The 26,605-nt window shown below is 37.8% G+C and overlaps 1 protein-coding gene across 2 annotated transcripts in view; it reads right to left on the bottom strand.

The window, feature by feature from the left end:
* The window catches only part of SUCLG2 (succinate-CoA ligase GDP-forming subunit beta), a 262,478-nt gene that overhangs the window by 104,319 nt on the left and 131,554 nt on the right, over nt 1-26,605 (bottom strand). The window contains exons 5-9 of one of the 2 annotated variants that reach the window (XM_065884508.1): nt 25,562-25,714; nt 23,950-24,039; nt 16,560-16,656; nt 7,750-7,911; nt 5,250-5,392 (exon numbers count right to left, since the gene is read on the bottom strand). In XM_065884508.1, the coding sequence (XP_065740580.1) occupies nt 5,250-5,392; nt 7,750-7,911; nt 16,560-16,656; nt 23,950-24,039; nt 25,562-25,714 (645 nt within the window). The remainder of the gene's footprint in view (nt 1-5,249; nt 5,393-7,749; nt 7,912-16,559; nt 16,657-23,949; nt 24,040-25,561; nt 25,715-26,605) is intronic. The other variant, XM_065884509.1, reaches the window with a different exon arrangement.

Below are 26,605 nucleotides of genomic sequence, written 5' to 3'. Positions count from 1 at the left end.
ATTTGAAAATGAATCCCTAAAGACTTCTATTAACCCCCAAAATAAATATTCCCTTGCAGATAAGGCGTTTCAGCAAATACATGTGGCATGTAATAAAACAAGTTTTTCTTCATGCCTCTGATACAAGCATGTATATAAGAGAAAAAGAGGATACTGTTTTGTTTTTCAATATATGATAATCAACAATACATGAGGCATTTAGTATGTATTAATTCTAAAACATATTTATTACAACTTAAGGCCTTTGCATAAACCCTTTATCAAAAATACAGTGGGCAGTTTTATGTCCCTGGCCTCAAACTCAAAAGACTTTTCAAGCACTTACCACAGAGCTAAAACAGCTGGCCTCTCCTCAAAGTTATACCAAATTATATTTTGTGGTTCTCCCAAACATGAATCTAATCCTCCCTTTATTAAACTGTGTTTTCTTGGTTGTCTGAAGGGAGAATCACTGCAAGCTACTGAATTGCTTACACATTTCATCAATTTCAGAACAACCCAGGCAGTAACACTGGTGACAGTGAACTGTTTCAGACAGCTCCCATTTCTGTAGACGACCATTTACTCCCCAACTGTTTCAGTAATTCTAAATCTACGCCTTTAAAATGATAATCAAAATGAACACTCAAAAAAAAAAAAAAAAAACAAAAAACACAAACTAAAGTTTTCGTCATGCTTTGGAAAGGTTTGCCAAGTACTTCCACATATATCTTAGATGATAATAAAACAATGCTTTGGGGTATTATTTTCAGGTCTACTTTATACATGAGGTGACAGAAGTTGAAAGAGTATATTCAAATAGCTAATAAATACATGGGGGAAAGGCATTAAACCACAATAAGATACTAGCTCACACCTACCAGAATGACTAAAATGCTGATGAGGGTGTGGAGAAATTGGACTTCCCACACACGCCTATGAGAATGTAAATTGCCACATCTAGAGAACTGTTTGGCAGTATCGATTTAAGCTGAGTATATGCATACCGTACTACCCAGAAATTCTAGTTGCAAGTATCAAAAATATGCTCCAAACGACATGTATGAGAATGTTCACAGCAACATTATTCATAATAGTCAAACATAAGAATCACACAAATGTCTATCAATAGAAGAATGATAGAAAAGTTCTTGCAGAGTCATACCATAGAATACTATACAGCAATAATGATAAGTGGACCACTGCTACATAAAATATGAGTGAATCTGAGAAATAAAAGTCAAGTGAAGAATGGCAAATACAAAAGTGTATACAATATATGATTCCATTTGTATTATGCTCAAAACCAGGCAAAACAAATCTTTGATATTAAAAGTTAGGAGAGTGTTACCTTTGGGAAGAAAGCAGGGTAGGGGGAGGATAGTGGGGAGGCATAAGGGGCTATTGGGATGGTGACTGTCTTAGTCCATTCAGGCTGCTATAACAAACTACCATAGACTGTGTGGTTTAAACAACAAACAGTTATTTCTCACAATTCTGGAGGCTGGCAAGTCCAAGATCAAGGCACCAACAGATTCAGTGGCCACTTACTGGTATACAGGTAGCCAACTTCCAGCTATGTACTCACACTGTGGAAGAGGTGGGAGAGCCCTCTGGGGTCTCTTTTATAAGGGCACTAATCCCATTCGTGAGGGCTCTACCCTCATGATCTAATTCCCTCCCAAAGGCCCTACCTCCTCATACCATCACATTGTGGGGTAGGATTTCAACATATAAATTATGAGAAAACACACACATTCAGGCCATGACACTGGCCAGGTCCTATTTCTTGATGTGGTCAGAGGTTCCACAGGTATATTCATTTTGTTATAATTCATCGAACTATATACTTAAGATTTGTATAGTGTCCTCTATGTAAGTTATACTTTTAATAAAAGTTTATTAAATTTTTAGATTGTACTGTCATGTGAAATTATTGCCCCTTTAAATTGGAAATGTGTGTATCTCATTTCATGCAATAAAGTAACCCTCTGAGGCAATAAGTACTGTTACTATCTCCATTTTATGAAAGAGGAAACCAAGACACAAAAAAGTTAAATGACATGCCCAAGGTTCCACAGCCAATACGTGTAAAGACAGGACTGCAACACAGGCTGCGTGGCACCAGAGCCCCACCAAGAATCCCTTCCTTCTTAAACGAGTATTTGGTGCTTATAGAGCACATTTCTTGCTAGACATTTAAAGGGCTTTGAAAATTTGACTCTAAGTTGGATCTAAACCAGGAAGCACAGTCAAATCAAGCGAAGTGACTTCACTAATGCCAATCACATGCTACTGCTTTTCAAAATCAGGCCCCCCGAGGGCAACAAATTTGCTTAACTTCGGACAATACAGTCGAGGTTACTGTTGAGATTCATATCAACCATCTTTTTCTTTAATTCATTTATGCAAGACGTTTTACATACTCCAGATGTTGTTGCACTCATTTTCTACACCTTTGGAATTCTAAATTTAAAATTAGAAACAAAAGCCAAAGCACCAATCAGGAAAACAAAAACGTAAGGCTAACATTCTTGATAGTGTTTCTCCTTTAAATGTGTTCAAATTCTTTATAGATTACCACAAAATCCTACTTCTATTTTTTATTTTATATCAATTTTACTCCCTGTGATTTTAGGAACACTAATGTTTAGAATCCTGGAAGTTAAAATGATGAGGGTGACATCATATCTATTCTACCACCAGCAGAACAAACTCTATTACCTTTCTCTCATCTCAAGCCCAGGTGGCAAATAAGAGAAGTATAAAATATTTAATGATACAGTTCATGGGAATCCAGTTTAGAAAGCTATCTAGCAAACACTCTTGTTTTAGACAGTTTGGCAGAGGAACTTCACTTCATATATATTACAAATAAGGAACAGATCAGTTATAAAGGTACGTGTGTTAGGTCCCAATGAAAATCAGCATTTGGGCTAATGGTCAAGTGAAAGAAACACAAGTCTCAGCTCCACGGCTGACACTAGGAGTGGAAACATATGCCAATCCATAATATTTTTCTTGAATGTTGATGCCTATTACTTGATCAATAGAATTAGCTTGTACATATAACAAACAAGTAGTTGTTAGTGTCAGTTGATTTAAGTTTAACAACAACAGGCCTTTTGTAATTTTGAGTTTCAGTGTATTCAACTGACTAATCCTTATATCTAACAAGAAAATCAATACCTTTGAAATAATTAGCTTTGGGCTCTCGGGAATCTCTACTTCTGGGCAAATGGATGGGGTTCTACTTGAAATAATTACTGCCAGAACTATAACCAGTTTCCTTGCAAGATGAAATCAATTCATCTATACTATTTTTTAGCCTCTGTTCTCTGAAATCTGTGACACAGTGCCAGGATTGAAAATACCCATTACATTTCTATGCTTTTTAACGGGCTTTGAAATTTCAAGATTTGGAAAATGTACTGTGAGATGAGCCAAGCATGCATTTTCCTGATATAGCATGAGAAAAATAAAATAACTCCCACATACTTTTGTCTATACAAGATGACAGCCAAATCTCAAAAAAGTTTAAATACTCCAAGCATTTGAAAATATTCTATAGGGTAAAGTCAACGTTTTTGAAGAGATTGTTTTTTTTCAAAAACAAAAATAAAAAAAGCTCTCCAAGTGATTTTTCATTCCCTTCCTGTACTTCTATGAAATTAAAATTCAGGATCAGCCCCTAAGAAAAGATATTCCAAAGAAAATGCAATGATTGTCCTGTTAGATTTAATCCTTTGTTGGTTCTCTTTAATTCTCAGCACTGAGTTTCACTAAACGTACAGTATTTCATTACAGTTGCCTGTCCTCTGGGTACTTTGTAGTTCAAGCAGTTTAAAGAGCTGTGTATTACGTCCATGGTATTTACAGATTTCAAATGGTTTGAAAATCCCTGGGATAAAAATTATTCTTCCCTTAGAAAGAAGTAGGAAGGAGGGATAAATGAATTAATAAATGATTACAGAGCCTCTGATAATATTCCTACTTAACCAATGAAAACGAGGTGCTTCTGTAAACAGAAAAATCAACTGCAGACACTTCGCGGCTGGGTGACTTTGGACTTCAGTGACTTTGCTATTCCTGAACAACCCTAGAGCAATGAAGATAAGTTGCTAATACTGTTTAACAATTTTATGTGTGTGTATGTGAATCAGAAGGAAAAGACAGCAAAAACATAAGGTTACCAACTAAGTCATAATGAAAACAGACAAGCATACCACTAACCTAAGACAAAAAAACTGCATGCACATAAGACCCAAAATGCCAGTCTATTTATGAGTGGGAAGCTTCCATATTAAGTTCAGACAACATTTCTTTAAAAAGAATCTGATATTGTTTTCATTCATGATTTTCTTAGTGATGGTTCAGATTTCCCATGTCTTTAGATATGTCAGGAACCAAGAGAATGTGTCACATATTAACAATATTAAGATAACGATTCTCAAATAAAATTTACAATCATATTGTTGTGCTATATACACTACCCCAAAGAATTGTGAAGAGAATTAAATGACATATATCAGATATTCAAAAAATATTAGTCTTTTCAATATAATAATATCCACCTAAATCGTGTTATCATAGACAACTGAATACCTACAATGGAAACAAACCATACTGGTATTTAAATTGATTAAATATTTACTGAATACCTTCTATGCACCTAGCATGAGTATGATAGCTACATTCTAGTTAAGAAGATGTCCATGAAACAACATTATATGCTACTTAGAGCGTATGTTACAAACTGTAACGTCTGTAATTGTCAGAGATGAAAATTGAAAAGCATATAGAAGGAGGTGGGGTCATTATTTTCCAGTAATATATAATATTATAAGCCTGTAACTTTCTTCTGTCTTAATCTTATAATATCTTCAGCATCTTTATGAAAGGAATCTGAGACTCAGTCCTCTCTAAGTCACATAAGCGTAGAACTAATCGCTTCACTGTGAAGGACCCAAAAAATATTTCATGCCAACCAATGTTTCATTATTTGCACTACACTTTTTAAAAAAATTTCCTTCTACCTCCCAGAACTTTGTAAGCACATACACTGAAATAAAATCCTAGGGGCACTTATAAACCTTTTACCCAGATGATTTAAACCATCATGCATTCCAATGAGATATAAGGTAGGATTTGCACCTGGGGCTGCAAAGTACATGGGTTGGCTTATTAACCCTCAGCAGCAGGAACAAGGTAGATGTTGATGGTGAGAAATCATTACGCCATGCAATCTCCCCTACAAAGAGAGAGGTTACCTTAGGATCCGCTGTGAGTAATTTGAATGCTTGATATACTTGAGATTCCTTTACACCACCACCAAGATCCAAGAAGTTGGCTGGTTTCCCACCATTCAGGAAAATGATGTCACAGGTAGCCATGGCGAGTCCAGCACCATTCACTGTGAAATGCAAATGGCACACAAGACAGGATAAACTTAACAACATGAAAGGGTGCATAAATTTTGTCCCTCCCCCATATTGCTAAAAGAGAGCCCTGACTTTACTAGGCCAATTTCCACCCTGCTTGGAATTCTATTCAGCCAGATAAATTCATAGACTTTAAGAATAATCAGGACTGTTGGGCTTCCCTGGTGGCGCAGTGGTTGAGAGTCCGCCTGCCGATGCAGGGGACACGGGTTCGTGCCCCGGTCCGGGAAGATCCCACATGCCGTGGAGCACCTGGGCCCGTGAGCCACGGCCGCTGAGCCTGCGCATCCGGAGCCTGTGCTCTGCAACGGGAGAGGCCACGACAGTAAGAGGCTCACGTAACCCCCCCCCCCCAAAAAAAAAAGAATAATCAGGAAATGTGCATACAAAGAATAAACAAAAAAGACCTGGGAATGGGAAGAAGAATTTATTGAGAAGTTAAATCAATCTGGGAAACACAAAGACGGGAAGAGCTTAAGTAAGTAATAAATTTGGACTATTAGTAGAGGAAGGAGTTTTAGGTTCTGGAAAATACGGAGGTTAAGAGAACTGCAAAAGAGAGGAAAAAGGATATGAAAAGTTGCTAGAGCTTATGAATTACATTCTTTTTAATATTCTTTAAGAGATTTGAGTAAAGAATGTGATTCTTTCAATTTTTTGCTTGCTGAGAATATGCTCCTTTGAATGTGGCATCCCTCTGGGGTTGAACCACAGGGATCCCAACTTCAATAGGACTCCACACTATTTTACACTTAGCGCAACCATGCAAGTTTATGCGTTCTCTGAGAAACTTAGAAAGCAAATGAACAAATTACAGCATTAAAACAACATTCCTAACCCCCATTCCTGTTTCAAATTAATATAAGAAATGTTCACTAGCAACCTGATCATTAAAACTAGAACCAAAATGTTGCCAACATCCCAGTAGCTTTTCTTAAGAAACCAAGGAAAGAGTTTTAACATAAAAATTTTTATTTTCCAGAACGAAGTTTTATTGATCAACTGCACTTCCTTTGCTTCTTACGCTTAATTATAGGAAATTGCTTTCCTTAGGTTAGAAAGTGCCAAAAAAGTGCTGAACACAGCAGAAACTCTCCAGGTAAAGTAGCTTTCACTTTTTCTGACCCCTGAATTCCTCAGGTAAGCCTATGAACTGTGACTAATTTAATTAAGTCTGGGACAACTAAAATAAAAGTCATTTATATATGATCTTAAAACAATGTGAAATGTGTTAATCGTAGCTTATGAGACTGCTACCTTAGCCAAATCATGCACATTCCTATAGAGGCTACAAAGAATATGTATTTAATTTGCTCTAAACATACCATTATATGTTTCCCCTTTCTAAACGCCTACAAATATTGAGAGCATATTAACTTATCAAGATCAGAATGATGTGAGCAATCTGGTACATTAGAGTTTTTGCTCCAAAACAAAGCAAGAGCCTTTGGTATCACTTGTAATTGGGTGTCATTTTCTATTGTATTGAACAGCAAACTACTGGATGAGGTCTGTTCAGTTCTGAATATAATGATACTGCTGGTTTAATGAGCTACAAATCTTTTTTATTTTAATTCCATTGAGATTAAGACCTCGGTTTCAAGTGCAGTGAATTGCTTCCACCAGAAACAGAGAAGTGTATAAATCTCAGTACCATACGCTATGGACAATGCAGAAATTGTATTGCCTCTCTAGACCCATTCTTATCTCTGTTAATAAGGCAATTTTACAAATTTAGAGGACTATGATAAAATCAACTGTCTTATTAATAAACTGACATAATGGAGTAAACATTTTTATCATTTGGTTTTCACAGCACCTGAAACTTTAGTATAATGATTAAAGTATTCATTCTCTTCTACTTCCTCTAAGAAAGCAATTTATCTTAAACCAAGATTTCAGAATAATTCCTAGCATATTAACATTGACTAGAGTAGCAGAAGTTCTGACCTTTACTAATCAAAGTTTAACTGAAATACTTTAATGTTGTGGTCCTCAACTGGGGTGACTGTGCTTACCAAAAGGTAATGTCTGGAGACATTTCTGGTTGTCACAACTGGTGACAATGCAGCACAGGAAAGCGCCCCACAGTCAAGAATTATCCAACCCAACATGTTCATAGTGCCAGAAGTGAGAAACCCTGCTTTAAACTGGTGACCACCAGCCAAAATGAACTTTGGGAAGAAATTTTGGGTTGTTTCTTAAGAGTGTTTGGCTACAAAAATCTCATATGTTTACTTGCTATTGGGAAATAACATTTCAGAAACCAAGGGGCCCTAAATTCTGCAAAAATCCACAAATCATTCTTTTGATATAACTGCTTTCTTACCAAAGCAGGCAATGTTCCCGTCCAGTCCTATGTATTTTAGGTCGTATTTGGCAGCTTCATTTTCAATGGGTTCGTTCTCTGATTTGTCGTCCATAGCAAATATGTCCTTTTGTCGGAATTCTGCATTGTCATCAAAGTTTATCTTGGCATCAAAACAGACAACTAATTAAGAAAAAAGAAACATACCTAAATATCTCCTAAGGATCTATAAATTAAGTTCTTCAGGCTGACAAGCGCAGGAGAAAGAAAGTCAAATATTGTTATTTTTTCTCATGCTTCAGGCAGGAGAAGCTGTTATGGCTTTCTTGACCTTTAAACTTTAAGGCTACTAAGACAAATATGACATGGTCCCTGTTTTCAAGGGACTTACATCCTAATAAAAAGCATAATAATTTGTATCTGTTGGTTTCTATAAAATAACAATGTAAGTTGCCATTACTCATTAAAAGCTACAGACTGGCATAGCTACATACAGATTGGATTTGCAATTTTTATTACAGTTCTTATTTTTAGTATTTAACCTTTCACTTCAATGCAAGGCGAGACTAGACAATAACGCTTAATGCTGTCCCCCATGTCCTTCTTTTGATGTTGCAAAGTGAAGTTTTTATTTAATCAGTATCCTCACTAATATGTCTAGAAGATATAGTGGAAAGAACACCAGGCCAGAATGAATAGATTTTTTAAATTATTTGATCCTTAACTAAATCTGTAACTTTGATAAAAATAACCTACTTTCTTTCTGGACCTCAGTTTTCTTATTTGAAAAATGGAAACAACAATCCCTAGACTGCTGATACACTTACTCTGGGGTCTGCTAAAACTAGACCATCACCTTGATGTGAGCAGGACCATCTTATGACTCTTGTGATTCAAGATACAAAACATTAAGAGACCAAGACTAGTCAGTTACAATGGAATGTTGCCAGGCATTATTAGCACCACTGCCTCCACCCTCTGGTGCTGGCAGAAATCTCTAACTCTTTTTACTGGCTAGGAGCCCTGGACACAGTGAAACCCACTCAGCAACAGGGAGGGACCACAGAGTTTTCCTTGATTTACAGATCTTCCACATGTACAATCAGGTAGCGACTGCAGTGGGGACGGGCAGTGTGCTTGGTGTCTTGGATCTGATCTCTCTTATTAGATCCCTTAGAGTAGAAAGTAATTGTCTATGATGACATTCCATCATAACCTTCTTTTACCCTGCCTGGGATATCAACAGGCAGGGATCTCTGACCATGAATTTAGATATTACCCGTTCTCCTCCAGCATTGCTGATAGGCACCTAACTCTTGACAGGGAAAGAACCACCTTCATATATTTCATTCTAAAGTAATGACCATGGTCTGTTAGTCCCACTTGCTTCCTATGAAAAGAAAATATTATTATATTGTAGCATCCTGGAGTTAAAGATCCCAGGTAGAGGTTTTTTCCAAGGGTCTCTCTACCACAATAATTGAGCACTTTGGTACAAATCCGTGCAGAATTGTCATATTAACATCTAAGAATTCTCAGCATAAATAAAAGTCCAAACCACAGATTACTTAAAGTAGCACTGACTGACAAGGGAGAATCTTAAATGGAATTTAATGTCTGCCTGAGTCCTTTGTGTTGCCACAAAATGTCCAACCCCTTTACCCACACATTGTGAATATACAGAGCAAATGAGTAATTATTTTCCAGAAAACTGAAATCTTGAATCAGGTAAATGTATGTATGTCCAAGTGCTTTTAGAAATTAAAATCACTGCATAAATAGGAAGTAAGTAAGGCAACTGTAAGGAGTAATGAAAAATATCCAAAACTGAATTGCCACCATTAATGCCTAAATCTTTTTTGGGGAGGGTGGCGCTAGAGGGGGGGATAAAGTATTTTAAGGAGGTACATGGATTCTGTTAGACACATATTTGTTAAACCTGCTCAATATTTTTAAAATGGTCCCAAACATACAAAGGGCTTTCCTGCCTTACAATCTCAGTTCATAATGTTATGAAAGTTTTCCCTTGAACTTGACCATTTAACGCAAACTCTAGCATCAAAAACACCTGGGTATGAATTATAACTCTCACACTTCCTAACCAGGGGTCCATCGTGTCTCTTAAGCCCAGTGGCCCTGTCGTCAAATTGGGACCAGAATATTTTCTACTGCACTGTATTGAAGGAAGGGGAGGATGCATGCAAAGCACTGAGCCTCACTGACAGCTGCCACTCACTGGTTATTTTTATTATTACCAACGCCATCCTCTACATGCACAGTGCTTTCTTAGGGCTTCAGAAATACGACAGGTCCTTATGGCCCAGGCTACAGGATTTTCTTCTCTTCCTATCACTAAAAATGACCTGTACTTTGTCCCATTCCCTTATAATCCTAGAATTCTGTTTAGAGTACATCTAAACTAATGCCTACTGGAGTTTACACATGTACAGGTTACCTATGGTTTTCAATAAAAATACGATCTTCTGAATACATCAGAATTTTCCCACAGGAAGGATTTTAATGGTTGGCATTCATTTCAGGCTTTGGAACTGACAGAGAAGGAGATTTTGCCTAAAGGATGATGATGAAAGAGATGACTCTGGTGATCCTTGAATCACACCACACCGTTGCATAAGGCCAGGGAGGCTACAGATGTGTCTAAAACAGCCCCTAGTGAGACTCTAAGTCAGGCAGTGGCAGAGTACAGCCCTTGGGCCAGCTCACTGCCTGTTTTTGTAAAGGTGGTTTTACTGGAATTCAGTCACAACCATTCATTTACACACCTCTATGGTTGCTGTCTCAAAACAACAGCAGAGATGAGTGGCTTCAATAGAGACTAAATGGCCCCCAAACCCCAAAATATTTACTAACTGGCCCTTTACAGAAAAAGGTTGCCAATCCCAGCTAAGCCACAGTTCTCATCACATCTGTATCCTACTTTAACAACTGAAAAAACAGTCACAGGTATCATATTTGTATGAGTGAAGGAGAAACTTAGGAAAGTTCATCATACTAGTGTGAAAACAAAAAAGTATGACAAACAAACTAAACCAAAACTTTCAGCTTGCACAAAAGAAGTAGATCAATCCCTGAATACTGATTGACTCTTATATGCTAATTTCCCCCTGCAAGACCCCTCCAAGTACACTTTCAGAACTGGTGGGTTAAAAATGGATCGTCTAATTCAAAAAGAGTCACGTACCACAATGTCCACTGCAGCACTATTTACAATAGCCAGAACATGGAAGCAACCTAACTGTCCATCGACAGATAAATGAGTAAAGAAGATGTGGCACATATATATAATGGAATATTATTTGGCCATAAAAAGAAACGAAATTGAGTTATTTGTAGTGAGGTGGATGGACCTAGAGTCTGTCATACAGGGTGAAGTCAGTCAGAAAGAGAAAAACAAACACTGTATGCTAACACATATATATGGAATTAAAAAAAAAAGATTTTGATGATCCTAGGGGCAGGACAGGAATAAAGACACAGACATAGAGAATGGACTTGAGGACACGGGAAGGGGGAAGGGTAAGCTGGGACAAAGTGACAGAGCAGCATTGACATATATACACTACCACATGTGAAATGGATGGCTAGTGGGAAGCAGCTGCATAGCACAGGGAGATCAGCTCCGTGCTTTGTGACCACCTAGAGGGGTGGGATAGGGAGGGTGGGAGGGAGACGCAAGAGGGAGGGAATATGGGGATATACGTATACGTATAGCTGATTCACTTTGTTATACAGCAGAAACGAACACAACATTGTAAAGCAATTATACTCCAATAAAGATGTAAAAAAAAAATGGATTGGCTATGTCAACAACAGCGCAATAAAATAAACTTCCTTGCTCAGACCTTGGCTTTTTCATTTAATAAAACAATAAACTATGGTAAAATGTATTTTTGGAGGTGCTGAGCTTGGTTCAGATATTAAACTTTTCAATGTCACATTAATGAAATCTCAATTCTATAGAAAATTCAACTCGAACGAAGGCCATTCTGTGTACAAAGTGGGTGAAAAAAACACACCTATTAATATTTATAAAACAATTTTCACCATCAAAAGCATATTGTTATATGCTTGATAGATTATACAAATGAATTTTCCTTCTGAACAAATATCAAAGAGAGCTGCAGTACTTATATTCATAGGGTGTTTTTGTTGTTTTGTTTAATGGTGTGAGATCCTGTGAGCTGCTAATTCAACAGCCTCGATAAAGAACTGAGAACGTGACTGGCAGTTAGCGGCCTCTGACCCTAGAGTTTTAACAGAAGAATGTGCCACAGAATTAAACAAAAGAAAAATACATTTCAGAGAGGAGACTCACACATAAAAGAAACAAAAATAACAGCAGGAAATAAGACTTGTCATAATTATTTTGGAAAATCATCTGTCTTCAAGTAATGTACTGAATTCGATTTGTGATAAATAACCATAACGTGCTACTGAAATGCGCTTTACCAAGATGTCTTTAAAACGCTGATACTTCCAAATTAGTCCACTTTCCGTTAAATGTTAATTTCAAGAGTTGTATACTCTTGAGAACTTTTCTTTAGTTGCTGTGAAAAGAGAAAAATAGACACTAGGCGGGAGGGAGCTTCGGAGGAAGGTAGAGAACTGAGAATGTTCTTGAAAATAGTCTTGTGTATAAAGAGAGAAACACCCACCAACAACATGGGCACTTGCTAACACAGGGTGGTTATTTAGGGAAATTAATCTGAAGAAAGAAAGGAATTTGGTGTGCCACTTAACTTTGGATCACCCAGCCTTAATTCTCTTGGAATCTTGGCCAGATAGTCAGTTTTAAATTGGGTTTAATTCCTTTAGCTCAGTGAATGGATTTCAGCTCCAACTGATGAAGATGGCTTAGAACAGGAATTCTTAACCTCAGGACTACTGACATATTGAGTGAGATCATTTTCTTATGAGAGGGACAGCACTGTGCATTGTATAATGTTTAGTGGCATCCCTGGCATCTACCCACTAGAAGCAAGTAGCATCCTGCACCCTAAGTTGTGACAAGCAAAAAAGCATGTTAACTAGATTCATTGTGGTGATCATTTCACTAGATAGACATAGATATAAATCAAATCACTGTGTTGTATACTTGAAACCAGTATAATGTTGTATGTCAATTATATTTCAGTAAAAAACTGTGTCGAGACATTGCCAAACAGCCCCTGGGGAACGAAATGCCCACCCTCCCCAATGAGAAACATTGTTTTAAAGATACCAAAGAAACGAGTGTGTGTGCAGGCAGATCTGGCTGAGAGTGGGATGAAAAGAAATAAGATATAAAATCTCACAGTGGCTTACAAAATAAGTAAATGAAGATAGGTAAATGATTAAAAACTAAAAAAACCTTGCTTTTTACTTGGCTACAGGTTTAATGAATTAAATCTGGCACTGCAATTGGACAAGCAAGGAAAATAGTTCATTTCTTTCTATTTGTTTGCTTTCATTTCAATAAAAGTTGTCATTCTCATAGACATGTTTTAACTCAATGTCCCTTTTTCCTTTGCGAGCCTTTTTCTCACCATGTGATTCCAGCTCAGTGAATGCGCTAGGTGTGCACATGTGTCCCAAGCAGGGCCAATCAGCATCATCTGAAAGGACTGTTACTGTTGCTGGAGGAGAATGATGAAAACTGAGAGCCATCTTGGCTGACAGCTCCAGAGGCGCTGGCTGACAAAGATGCTGAGTTAGAGGCAAGCAGCACTGGGCAACCAGAGAATCCCTGATTACCTTCATACCTTAAGCCAGTCTACTCCTTAAACTTCTCTGTAACACAAGTAAAATAAGTACCCACCTCCCCAGGGGGCTTTTTAACAAAAACTAGGCTGGTGTAGGTTTGTGTCACTAACAACCATTATAATCCTAACTAGTAGTCACTAAACTACATTACAGTCAGTAGTGCCAACTTATATTGTTTGAATCAGACTATTAATCACATTGGAAAAAATCGTTCTTGGGGTGTACCAGAAATTTCCCCCTGGTGACCTAGCAGCGTAGATGTTATCAAGGCCAATGCTATTCTTTCTACCGTGTGTCATCTACTATGCATATATATGACCATTCACCTGGAATTTTAAAAATGTTCCTCATCAAGCAATAGAAGACTGAAGAAATTCTTTTACAAAGAAATTGTGTAATGAATAAGTTTAAAACTTTTTAAAATAAAAAGTTTGGTGTAATGCCAAGCTTCTTAAACTTCTAAATTAAAAGAGTAATCGTTAAGTCAAGGTTTTAATGGGGAAGGTTATATGTTTTGCTATTACTGATTTAAAAGAAAAAATTTAAGTATTCTGATTATAAATATTGTCAATATTGCTAAGGTAGAAATGACTACTATTACAGCTCCTAAATAAAGGATTGCTTTAGGGAAATGTGACAATGATGAAGATCAATTTGTACATTTGGTCATTCATCAACGTTTCCTAATTGGGTTTAATTTGACTACTGCTCATTAGGAGTTATAAACCAACACACTTATTTAATTGTGATTATAATTCAATAGCTGTACAATGAACAAATTAATAGCTGAAGATAATTTTGCTCTTAAAAATATCACATAAGACTTACGTTTTAATGAACTATATACATGGAATGTATTTTATGATTCCTTTGAAAAAGCTCAATAATTTTCCTTTCTCTTAATAATTAAAAAGAAAACTTCAGGGGCTTCCCTGGTGGCGCAGTGGTTGGGGGTCCGCCTGCCGATGCAGGGGACGCGGGTTCGTGCCCCGGTCTGGGAGGATCCCACGTGCCGCGGAGCGGCTGGGCCCGTGAGCCATGGCCGCTGAGCCTGCGCGTCCGGAGCCTGTCCTCCGCAACGGGAGAGGCCACAACAGTGAGAGGCCCGCGTAACGCATAAAAAAAAAAAAAAAAAAAAAAAAAAAAAAAAAAAAAAAAAAAAGAAAACTTCAGATTTTACGAGGTTTTACAAACACTCTCTAGGAAAAGGTTCTTGTAGCCCTGTTCCCTGCTGCCAGACCACAATCTGTGACCGACAACTTCCCAAAGGGATAAATGAAAATGCCATTTTTATCCCACTTGATGGCTGAATTTTTTTTTGTTAATATGAAATAACCAGGTTGCTTGTGCGTATTAGCTTGAAAAGCAATATATGACCTTTAAGAATTTAAACTCAACTTCCTCGCTTGGATTTAATTATCAGCCACTCAATGCAGCATGAATTTTAACTGATATTCCCAAACTGGAGACTACTTCTAGATCACTCTGATGAAAGCAAATTAAGTTTAAAATGGAAAAAATAGAAAATAAGGCAGGTCACCATAAGTTAGTCTGGCATATCAGAATCAACATGCACACCAGACTCCAAAAGACAAGGGTTTGAATCCCAGCTCCAGTAACTAGCTGCCCACAGGGAGCCAAATTCATTCTTCAATCTTCTATAAAATGGAGATAACAACTCCTAACTCTTCAGAGTTATGATAAACAATAAAAAAAGAAGACACATAAAAGTTTAACACAGTGCCTGATGTATGAGTTCCAGAAACAATTTTCTTCTCCTCTCTATATCAAATACTGATTATTTTACAGCCAAATGCAATTTTTCAAATATTTCAGCATAAAGGTAGTTCGCTTATAAATGACCAACCACAGAATTTTATCTAGTGGTCACTTGTGTAAACCATGCAACCTATTAATTTCAATGGTTTCCTAAACATGAGCTCTTTGCCTGTCCTAATCTGAAATCTTTAAAAACAGAAAAAAAAAATAGTTAAAAATATAAAATCTATACCTTTCCTAGACCACTTCTATACTCCTTGAGAAGAATACATTTTATGAATGTCAGGGGCCAGCCTATTTTGTATCTAACATTGGATGCTTACACCAATCACCTCATTTAGACAACTGCCCTACAAGATAGGTATCATTTTTACCCACTCTTTTGGACTTATGAACAAAAACAAACAAACAAACAAAAAACAACTGAGGCTTAGCCCACATGTGTGGCTGGAACACAGCAATCCCAGGCCTCTCTGGGTTCCAAGGACATGGTATTTTAAATTTTCTGAGTCTGACTATACAATCTCTGAAATATACTAAAGAGAAAAAACTGTACCATGCACGCTGGTCTAGAACTTATTTGTATTTGCACATAATGGGCATTTATTAGTCCAATGGCAAATCCTTATTTACTGTCTGCTCACAACAAGCTAAGCAGCAAACAAGATACTGGTGTTGAAAGATACTAAAAAAGACAAGGTTCATGAAATTTACATTATCACTATCCTACCCCCTTGATATTCCACCCCCCCACCATAAACACATGCACATTTTCAAGCTTTTGCTATCAAATTAATAAGACCTTACTGAATACTTGCTGTATGCAAGACACGGTGCAAGGGTGGTAGGTGCTGAGATATAAGACAGTTATTGATACACTACAAGTACCCAATGGGAAGAAAAAACCTTCTCCACAAAAATGTCTCCTTCTCCCACCTGAAGGGAAAGCTGCTAACCAAGTAACGGGAAAGAGTTTGACAATGGAAACAACGGGAAAGAGTTTGACAAAGAGTTTACCATGTAGCAGCAGTGAGGGGCATGAAAACTAGAGGGTGATGGTGGATGGATGTTTCTAAATAAAACAAGAAGTAACTTTCCTGGAGGCTTGGCATTTGGCTACAAACAAACTCAAGGGCTGAAATCTTTAACTGCATCATGGGAGCATTTGAAACTATGGCAGAAATTAAATTACTGAAGGAAATTAATGCAAGGCTGCTACTACAGTCTTTTTGTACAATTGATAGTTTGCATAAATAATTACATTAATTTGTTTTCTCTTTTTTTTTTACCTTGTCCTTCTGGAGTTTCACCAAAGGGATTCACTTCCACCTGAGTAGCATCAATTTTCAGGAAGAGATTATACAGCTTCTTAATTTGATCTGCAGCCTAAATGTGATCAAGTGAAATGAAATTACATGAAAGCAGTAAAAACAACACATTTATTTTGCTGGACTAGTGAAACCTTAAAAATAGCAAGTTATGTCTTTATTTTCAGTTAGGTTTTCTGAAGGGAAAAACAGAAAAGCATAATTATTTTAATTTCTATTGCTATTCATTAGAAGGAATTGCTCACCTTTCTTCCAGACACCAGGAAATACCATTATCAAGAAAACAAAATATTTTCAGTACGGCCTAAAAACGTTCTTAATCTTTTTGAAAATTATCGTGTCCCTATTAGGTGAGCTATAGCACCATATGAGCTACAATCATTAATACAAACAAGCTCCATTTAAGTAAAAGGTAAACATGATTTCGAGAGTTTATATTGACAAGGTTTTCCTTATTAGGCTGGAATAAAACTGTTATTATATTCATCAATCCAAACCTATAATCTGTGAAAAAACAATTACTGAGTGTCTAATGGAAATAGTTGCAAAACAGGAAGATGAAAGTCCCAAATGGTAAACTTTCTAAATAGCACACTTCAAACTAAAAACCGTTTGTTCCAAAGGCATTAACCACAAAGAGCAAGAATATCCACAGTTTCCCTGGTGTTGTGTCCCTGACTTCATCTTTCTCACTCTGCTTGAAATTCACTGGCTCATTCATTCTTTTCAACCAACATTTATTAACTGCTCATGTCACAGCAGGCTGGCATTGTGTGAGCCGGGGCTTGGGGAAGAATCACAAATGAGGCGTGACAGCACCCTGGAAAGCTCGCACCTGCAGTGAACACAGCCTGTGATGCAGCACAGTGAGACTGTGCAATGGGCAATCAAGGCTGAATGCTGGGGTTCGGTCTCATTCTTGGCTCCGTCTTATTTCCCAGCCATGGTTTTCCCATTGCTACATTTTTGTTCATTGTTCCCATCCTGCCTTATTTGCCCTCAGATTCGTTTCTGGCTTTTCCCCATCTCTACTCTGTATCAAGGGAGCTGACACTTTCAGGCTGTGTTTCCAAGGCTCCTGGGCCAGCTGGCTTCAGTTCAGCCAGTGGAAAGCAGCGGTGAGAGACAGGAGGTGGGAGGAAGGAAAAAGAGGGGTATCTCTACCCCTTTCTTTCTGTCTCCTCTGGCTTTAATTCCCACCAGGGTCCCAACTTCTGTATCCCAAAGTCCAGTAATACCACTGCCTCACTTTGTCCCTTGAGCACACAGGGAGCAACAATTTCCTGCTGTTGTTTAGTTCTGCATTGCCTCTCTGTCCACTCTGAAACTTCTCTGCTCTCACAGCACCTACATAACCAATTACCTAGAATAAAGTTCCACTGTGGTAAATACTAGTGATTTCTTTGTTCTGGTATTGAGTAAAGAACTCCTGGAGATGTATGTAATTCATATTATCTTAATTTATTGTATATACATGTGTAAACTTCTTTAAATCCTAATTTCAAAGCCAGTGGACATAAACAAACATAATGAGTAAAACTGAATATTTTTTAATATTATTTTTTTTCTGGCTAGATAGTACATGTACATGATACAAAATTCCCAAGGTACACAAGGGTCTTCACCAGACTCCCCAGCCACGTAGCCCCCATCTGTCCTCCTGCAGCAGCCACTTACAGCTTGATGCTTCGTTAAGCGATACAGTTATGCGGGCTTCCCTGGTGGCGCAGTGGTTGAGAGTCCGCCTGGCGATGCAGGGGACACGGGTTCGTGCCCCGGTCTGGGAAGATCCCACATGCCGCAGAGTGGCTGGGCCCAATGAGCCATGGCCGCTGAGCCTGCGCGTCCAGAGCCTGTGCTCCACAACGGGAGAGGCCACAACAGTGAGAGGCCCATGTATCGCAAAAAAAAAAAAAAAAAGAGATACAGCTATGCATATGCAAGTATACACACTCTGCATTCATCTTTTTTAAGAAACCCAACTTGGTTCTATACCTTGTTTCTTTATTAATAGGTTTCAGAGGGCCTTCATCAGCAACACAAAGAGAGCAATCTTGTAAATGGCTGCATGATATTTTACTGTATGGATGTATCGTAATTCATTTAACCTGTCTCTTAAATAATGGTCATTTGGTTTCCAGTAGTTTGACATTACTTCAAATGCTGCCTTACCTATATCTGTACATATATATCGTACATATGATTAAACATCTGTAGGATATATTCCCTGGAGTGGAACAAAAATGGGTGAGCATTTTACATAATAAAAGATTTTATTAAATTGTTCTTGGTAAAGGCTTTCACTAATGTCTTCTTCTACAAACCAGCATCAGAGGTTGTTTTTCTACTCACAACCATCAGCTATCTGGATCTTTCAGAATGCTAGGTAAAAATGGGTACCTCATATATGGTTTTAATTTGAATCGCTCTTACTGTAAATGAATCTGAGCATTTCTCTGTGATATTGAAGCATCTGTATTTCCTCTGCTGTGAATTTTGCCGATTCTTCTGTTGAGATTTTAGTATTTCTCATTTTAATTTATATGAGGCGTTTTTACATGAAGGAATTTAGCTCTTAATCTCATAGAAATTGCAAATATTTTTGCCCTTTAACATTTATCTTTTGCCCATATTTTTGTTACTTCTGCTGCATGGAAATTTGATAATAATAATGTCATTCTTGGCTTCTGGCTTTGTGCTGGACTTGAAAAAGGTTGGTCCCACCCTCACAATTCTACCATTATTTTTTCAAAAACGTTTTAAGAATTTCTTTATTTAATGTTTACTCTATTTTTATAAATGCAAACAGATTTTATTTGAGTTACAGTGTAGAGCAGATTAAGTGACTCACTGCTGAATATTTTTTGTATTTTTAGGGATCTTCCAGGTTATCAATATGAGCGTGCAATGTGAGCTGCGTAAGAGAGGCATGATGTCTACCCTGGTCACCGTGGCATCCACCACAGTTATTCAGCCTCTGTGCAGAGTCAACACAATAAATAATGGTTGAAATAATCATTAATTTAATAATAAGGATACACTGCATAACAGAAATAACTTCTGTGTGCATACATATATAAGTTCTTATCCCAGCTACTTCAAAACTTTTTAATACGCATAACATAAAATTCACAAACTCAACCATTTTTAAGTGTATAGTTCATCAGTGTCAAGTACACTCACAATGTTGTACAACCAAGCTCCAGAACTTTTTCAGAATCCTGAAAACGGAAACTCCGTACCCATTAAATATCAACTTCCCATTCTCCCCTCCCCCAGTCCCTAACAACCAGTCTTTGACTACTCTAGATACCGCATATAAATGGAATGATACATGTTTGTCTTTTTGTGACTGGCTAATTTCACTTAGCAAAATGTCCTCAAGGCTCATCCACACTGCAGCACGTGTCAGGATCTCGCGAGGTTGAACAACCTTCCACTGTATATGTATATACTACATTTTTTTTGCCCATTTATTTGTCTACGAACACCTGGGTTGCTTTAAAACTTCTAAAGCTTACATTAACCTAGCTTAGCATGAAGGCTGAATTTTCTCGTGTTACTGCCATTGTAGTTATACATTGACACAGCACTTGGGGGGCATTCGTTATTACAATTGTTTACTATTGTGTAAAGGCGGACCATAAACATTTTTTGAAGCATGACTAGATCTATGCTGTAAGACCTACAAGGGGTATATGTTATAAAATCTGTGTTGTAATATCCACAAGGGAGATCCAGCCTGGCTTGGAGACAGAACGGGCCTTATTCCAGAGGCTATACACCAAATGACTACAAAGGCTCTCCAGGCAAAGCGTCGTCAGTCTGCCCAGGTGTAATAACAGGAAATGGCAAGGCCTGTGGCAAGTTGAGCTGGCTCTCCTGCTTTCTAAATGTGTTCAAATTTAAAAAACAGATTAAACACAGTCAAAGAAAACATCCTGCTAGTAAATGTGCAGTTAGCCAGCTTGCCACTGCCACCTACTTCCTCAGTAACCATGCTGTACGGAATATTTGTTTTGTTTCTTTTTTGCCACAATTAATGTTATTTTATGGTTATTTGTTAAGCAATCAAAAAAATGAAATGCCTAACATCATGTATCGTGAGGGCCATATGCACGAAACCCTGACAAATTTACCAACGTCTTCAAAAATGTTTTAACAGGTTAAAAAAAATTTTGAAAAACTTCTCTTGCACTCCAGGAATTAATATCATCAACATTCATATATGGTTCTTAAAGGTAGCCAGAGGTACAAACCACACCCAAGAAGGGTTAATGAGCTTGTATTAACTTGGTTTATTGGATATTTTCATCAGCTTAAATCCTAGAGGCGCATGCTACCAATTCATGGTGCCTGTTTTTAGAAATGAATAGTATAGATGATAAGAGATGCTTGAGGAACTTGCGGATTTTAGTCATATTCAGTTTTCCCATGGCTTCAGTCTTTTCAGTCAGCTCTTGCTGAAATGTATTTTCACGAGGAACATATACTTGGTAGGTTTTTACACAGGATGATGTTTATTTTTGGTTAAACCTAATATTAATACATCATATTTTAGAGACAACAGGCATGAGTCACAGGAAAGATATTAATAATTTTATAAGAGAATCATTTTATATGTCGTTTGTCCATGAGTGAGGCACCTCCAAAGGCCCAAACCACATCCTAAATGAAAATCAAGTAACTTTCAAAGTCACATTGAGTCGAGGGGCCTCTAAGATACCATTTCTTTACCAAAAGATCACCAATGGCTGATCATTTAAATAAATGTTTCCTCCTCTCAGGTGGCTCCTCTGCTCACAGTACACTGAGCCCCATGACTGGAGGAAGCGCTGTAAAGCAGAGGTCCCTAAATCTACAGCTCCAAAAGTTCCCCGTGCTGCTACGCCATGCGCTCCACGTTCTACTGTACAAATATAAACGGGGGGCCCCAGATGAACAAATGTGGACACAACGACAGCTGAGATCTCTCTCTCTCTCCTTCACACCCCCCCTCCTGTGTTCACTGTCAGAAGGCCGACCACTGCCCTCTGAGCCCCTAGGAAACAATGGCTAGTTATCACCTCTGTTCGCCAGGGTTCAGCAGATGACCTTGGTCCAACTTTGCTGAGCAAATGAAGATTTAAAGCCTTTCATAGAGACAACAATGAAAAAAGGAAAAAGAAAAAAACCTGATTTAAAACACTTCTTTACTTTCCTCAGTATATTAAGTCAAAAATATAATGACAATATAGCTACTAATGACCCCTGAGAACTTGCATGTTCATCTTCCTTCCATAGGTAACTCACTTAAAACCTAGAGTGTTTAGGGTACTGGGAAGACATGATTCAGTCATTTAAGAGCTATAAATAACTTAATTGTCTCTTACATTATGTTGGGGGGAGGGACTGATGGTGTACATAATACTATTATTGCCTTCTCTAGAACTCTGTTATGTTTACCTCCTGAGTTTTCAAGCCATGTGGTCAGCAGATTTTATCCACTCCAAATTTATTCTCTTGTCACTTACAGCTACCCATCCCTGACTCCCTAGGAATCTCTTCCAAGTGGACATCCTAGATGTGTTATTTCACTTATTCATGCATATGACAGATATTTCTTGGGCATCTAATATATTTGCCAAGCACTTTGTTGGCAACACAGTAGTAAGCAAGATTCACCAAGTCCCTGCTGTGGTGCGGATGAGAATCCATCAAAGGTGACTGCAAATGTCCAAGAGAAATACAGATGTTAAAAGGGGTACAGAGGATGTAAACAGGGTTACTGAGCACATTCTGGAACTGACTGTAGGACAGTGTGGCTAGAACACAGTGACTACATGGAGAGTGGCTCTCCGTGACCACCACCCAGACACAAGAAGCCATTAAATAAATCTCACATGATCAGCTAATATAGTTAGTGGCCTCATACTCAGGAAGTGAAACCAGCCACTGCAGCCCTTACCCACAAATCCTCCATTATCTCTTTTTCAGCAGGTCACTAACCTGGCGTCTCTTTGCCGGTCTCGGAAACGACAATTAATTCCTCTAGCTGTCCACTGAAGCCTGGCCCTTTCTATTTCCTACTGAGGTTTAGTCCCCGATGATCCTGTTTCCTACTATCATTTTGAACCTTTAGCTTTCCACTGGAGCCTTTTCCCCAGTCTTCAAGTAAGTGCTGTTCTCTCTAATTGAAACAAATATATTTTAAAGTTTTATTCTGCTTCACCCTTCTAGGACTTGCCTTATTGTTACCCTTTAAACTTCTAGAGATAGAATCAATTAAAAGAAAAAGTAAAGGCAGGAAAAAAAAGAGTGCACAACTGACTGTTTTACTGGAGGAACGTTACCCAACTAAATTAAAGGAAACTATAACAATCCTAGAGCTCTAGGACAACACACACACACACACACACACACACACACACACACACACACACACACACATGCATGCACACAGAGGATGAAGGGTTATCAAGGTGGCTCCTCTAAGTAATGGAAGAGGAAAACAATAGCCAGTAAATTCTTCTGATTTAATTGTGAGATAAGGAAGCTTGCCTAGGTAGACATAAAATCAGGCTCTATGGGCAGGACCAAGGGCAGTGCAGGACTGTGATGCTCAAGACAGACTCTCTCCCTTAATATTAATAGCTCAGAGGGTGATTTTCCTGTCTTTGAAACCAAGGGATATAATTACTAAATTGGCATAATTTAAGCTGTTTTCAGTGAAATATCACCTCTGTGCCATTAACATTCATCTCAAATGCCCATTAGCTATGAAAGAACAGCAATTAGTTAAGTAATGTATATTATTAATAACAATAATAACTGACCTTTCTGGAGTATTGAATATGCACTTTCACACATCAGGTTACTCAATCCTCATGATAACCCTCTCAGTTAGGATTTCACCACCCCATTTTACAGACGATGAAAGAGACGTTCAGATGGTCTGAATCACACATGTACTGGGTAGCAGTATAGGATTGAAACTCAGGACTGCCTGACTCTACAGCCTGTGCTTCTAACCACTATATTGCCTCTTATAATTCATGCGCTGGAGCTGCAATGCTACCAAAAAGACAAAGAGACCAACATAAATAACAAAGTGCATGTGTCTGCAGGCGACACACTCTCACACACATACATACTGATATATCAGTACATATATATATATAAACACACATGTCATGAACATCCTCTTTGGAACATCAGGTAAATATTTTTTCATTATAAACAACTAGAGGAAAAAAAAGAAAACAATAAATTACCCTATTTCCTGATAATCACAAACATTAGAGGCAATTAGCAAGTTCCCAAACATTTTCTGAAACACGTCAGACACACCGGCCTCCAATTGCTCAGGTACCTGGTTTTTCAAAGGCCCAAAGAAGCCTAGATTTTCGGCCATCCGCTGAGCTTGGCTGTCCTTTATCCCTTCAATAATGTCAATTTGCTCCTAATAAAAATGAATCAAATGAGCAAAATTCAGACAGTCAAATGAAAAGATTTACAACCTCAAAAGAAAATACTTAGTATTTATTTGCAAATGCGTAATTAAAGTGTGGCACCTTTCCAGAGATCTCTGAGCTGGGCCACCACAGCTGTCTATAGGGTATATTTTAATTAGCAGACCATCTATAAAACAGCCTTTCCAAAAACTATATAATTTTTCAGGGTGGCATGCTGACAAGACAATCGGAGGCCAGTTTTCACTTTTAATTACTATACAGATGGCAGTGACGAATACTTAGGCAGTTAATTTTTATGACATTTTTTGGAAGGCTTCCAAAGTAAGTTTTTCCTGCCTAATACTGCTGTTAAGTTTAGAGCTTGTCTTATACAGGTTAAATATTACCTTATGATTTAAACACTCTATCGATGATGATAATTATTAATAATACCCTAGCTCTACAAAGGGCCATTCCCTCCAAGATACTGAGTGCTGTTCATACATATTATTTCATGTATTCTCTTAACAAATGGAATGGTTTGTTTTAAATCATGTTAATTTCAAAAATGGGTAGGTATTATTGGAAAGCCACCATGTAAAGTCTCAATTTAACTTCCAAAGTAGTTAACTTAAATATGTAACATTGGTGAAAATATTTTAAAACTAATCTCCAAAGTAGTACTACCTTATATAAATGAAGAGTTTCAAGAAATAAAATCCTTGGTTTTTGGAGGGAAAAAAATCACTTTCTAAAAGGAATAATGAATGTTTCTGCTAAAAAATTTTTTTGTGATTTCTTTTTGACACTAAGAACTCACAATTAAAAGCTGGGATTATAGTTCTAAAGACCTTAGGTTTCTCTTCTTATCGTTGAGGTAGGTTGATAAGCACTTTATATACATCACCTCATTTAATCCTTACAATTCTATGGGGTGGGAATTACCCCCATTTTCATTTTACTCATTCAAAACATGAGGCTTAGAGACACTGAGAAATGTACTGGTTAGTTAGGATTTGACTTCAGGTCTCTTTGGCTAGAAACTCATCCTAATATCAAAAACAAAACAAAAACCCACACACAAGATTTAATGAATTGAAACAAACTGATAGAATCTGGCCTTTAGAAGGATTCATTACCAGTACTGAAAGACATCAAGGCAGTCTCTAGTTCACATCTGATTTCCTAGGAGAGAATTTCTGGGTCATGTATACTGTTAAATGGGGTAGAGTTAACCAAGAGGAAATGGAAATATCACAGTCAACTTCATGGAAAGAAATGAGGGGGAAAGAAAAGGCAAGAAGGAGAAAAAAACAAAGGGAGGGGAAAAAAGCAAAGAAAAAGACCTTGAAAAGCACATACTTTGTATCTACCCAACCTTCAACTGGACACCCAGTAAGAAAAAGGACTTAATATCTTCATGCCTTAAATCCCAGGAACAGTCTACCTGGCTCAGACTCCACACTAAATCTTTAACAGGTTGTATAGCAACAATCAATGAACAGAGCATAGTCAGGAATCTAAACATACCTTAAAAATAAGTTCTGGATTCGAAGCTGCCACCTCTTCAATGTCAACGCCCCCCTGAGGGCTGCCCACCAGCACAGGGCCATTGCAGGACCGGTCCATCAGAATGGCCAAGTAGGTTTCCCTAGAAATGTCCAAGGCTTCAGCAACCATCACCTACCACATTAGTGGGAAAGTCAAATTAAGTCAGCATCGAGCTGATTTCCTCTTGGAAATCTATACAAACTTGCTACACAAATCAAACAGCTTCATTTTCAGGGTCTTTAAACCCAGTGAGATTTGAGAGTGCTGCTCTCATGGTGCACAGTGCCCATTTTCACCTCCTTAATTGATCCTGATAACTTGTTCAAGTGACAGGTATTCGGTTTGCCTCAAGGAACCTTCCCACTTTAATCGTCTTTTTCTTCTTCCTTCGGAAACCCTGACACTTAAGAAAAACTCCAGGGAAGCAGCTGTTATTTTAATTTGAGACATTAACAGTACATATATATTACTACACTGATTTTTCTCAGATTGCACTGGTAGAAAACCAAGTTTGGTTGCCAAAGAAGGATTCTTTTTATGGTATGTCTGATGCTTCCTATGTTTGAATACTTCTGTCTCTTGGATCACTGTATTTTTATTTCAATTTATACTTTCTTTTAAATTACAAACATAATATTTGCTTGTTTGAAAATAATGCAAACGATACTAAAAGTATACAGAGGAGACAGTGAAAGCAGCTCCCTGCTGCACATACACACCCCTTGGGCCCCAGTAGTCAGAGTGATCACGAGTCCATATGGAACCTTTGTGATAATCAGAAAAAGTCATCCCTTCCTCTATGAGGATGTGGTCATATTCCAGGACCATGAATGGGCAGGAGGCAAATCAGATGGAAGGAGTTCTTTCTCCACACATGTGCCAGACAGGTGTCCTTTTGCTCTGCACGACCTCAACAGAGGCACGAAGCAACCCTGCCAGGAAAAACCACTACTAACTTTTACCTCTTCCCTATGTGTCTGCAAGCATTAGTCATGGAATCTCCTGCACACAGATACATATTAT

The sequence above is a fragment of the Phocoena phocoena genome, chromosome 10, assembly GCF_963924675.1.
Source record: "Phocoena phocoena chromosome 10, mPhoPho1.1, whole genome shotgun sequence".
Classification (NCBI taxonomy): Eukaryota; Metazoa; Chordata; class Mammalia; order Artiodactyla; family Phocoenidae; genus Phocoena; species Phocoena phocoena.
This window is presented reverse-complemented; position numbering and strand designations above follow the sequence as displayed.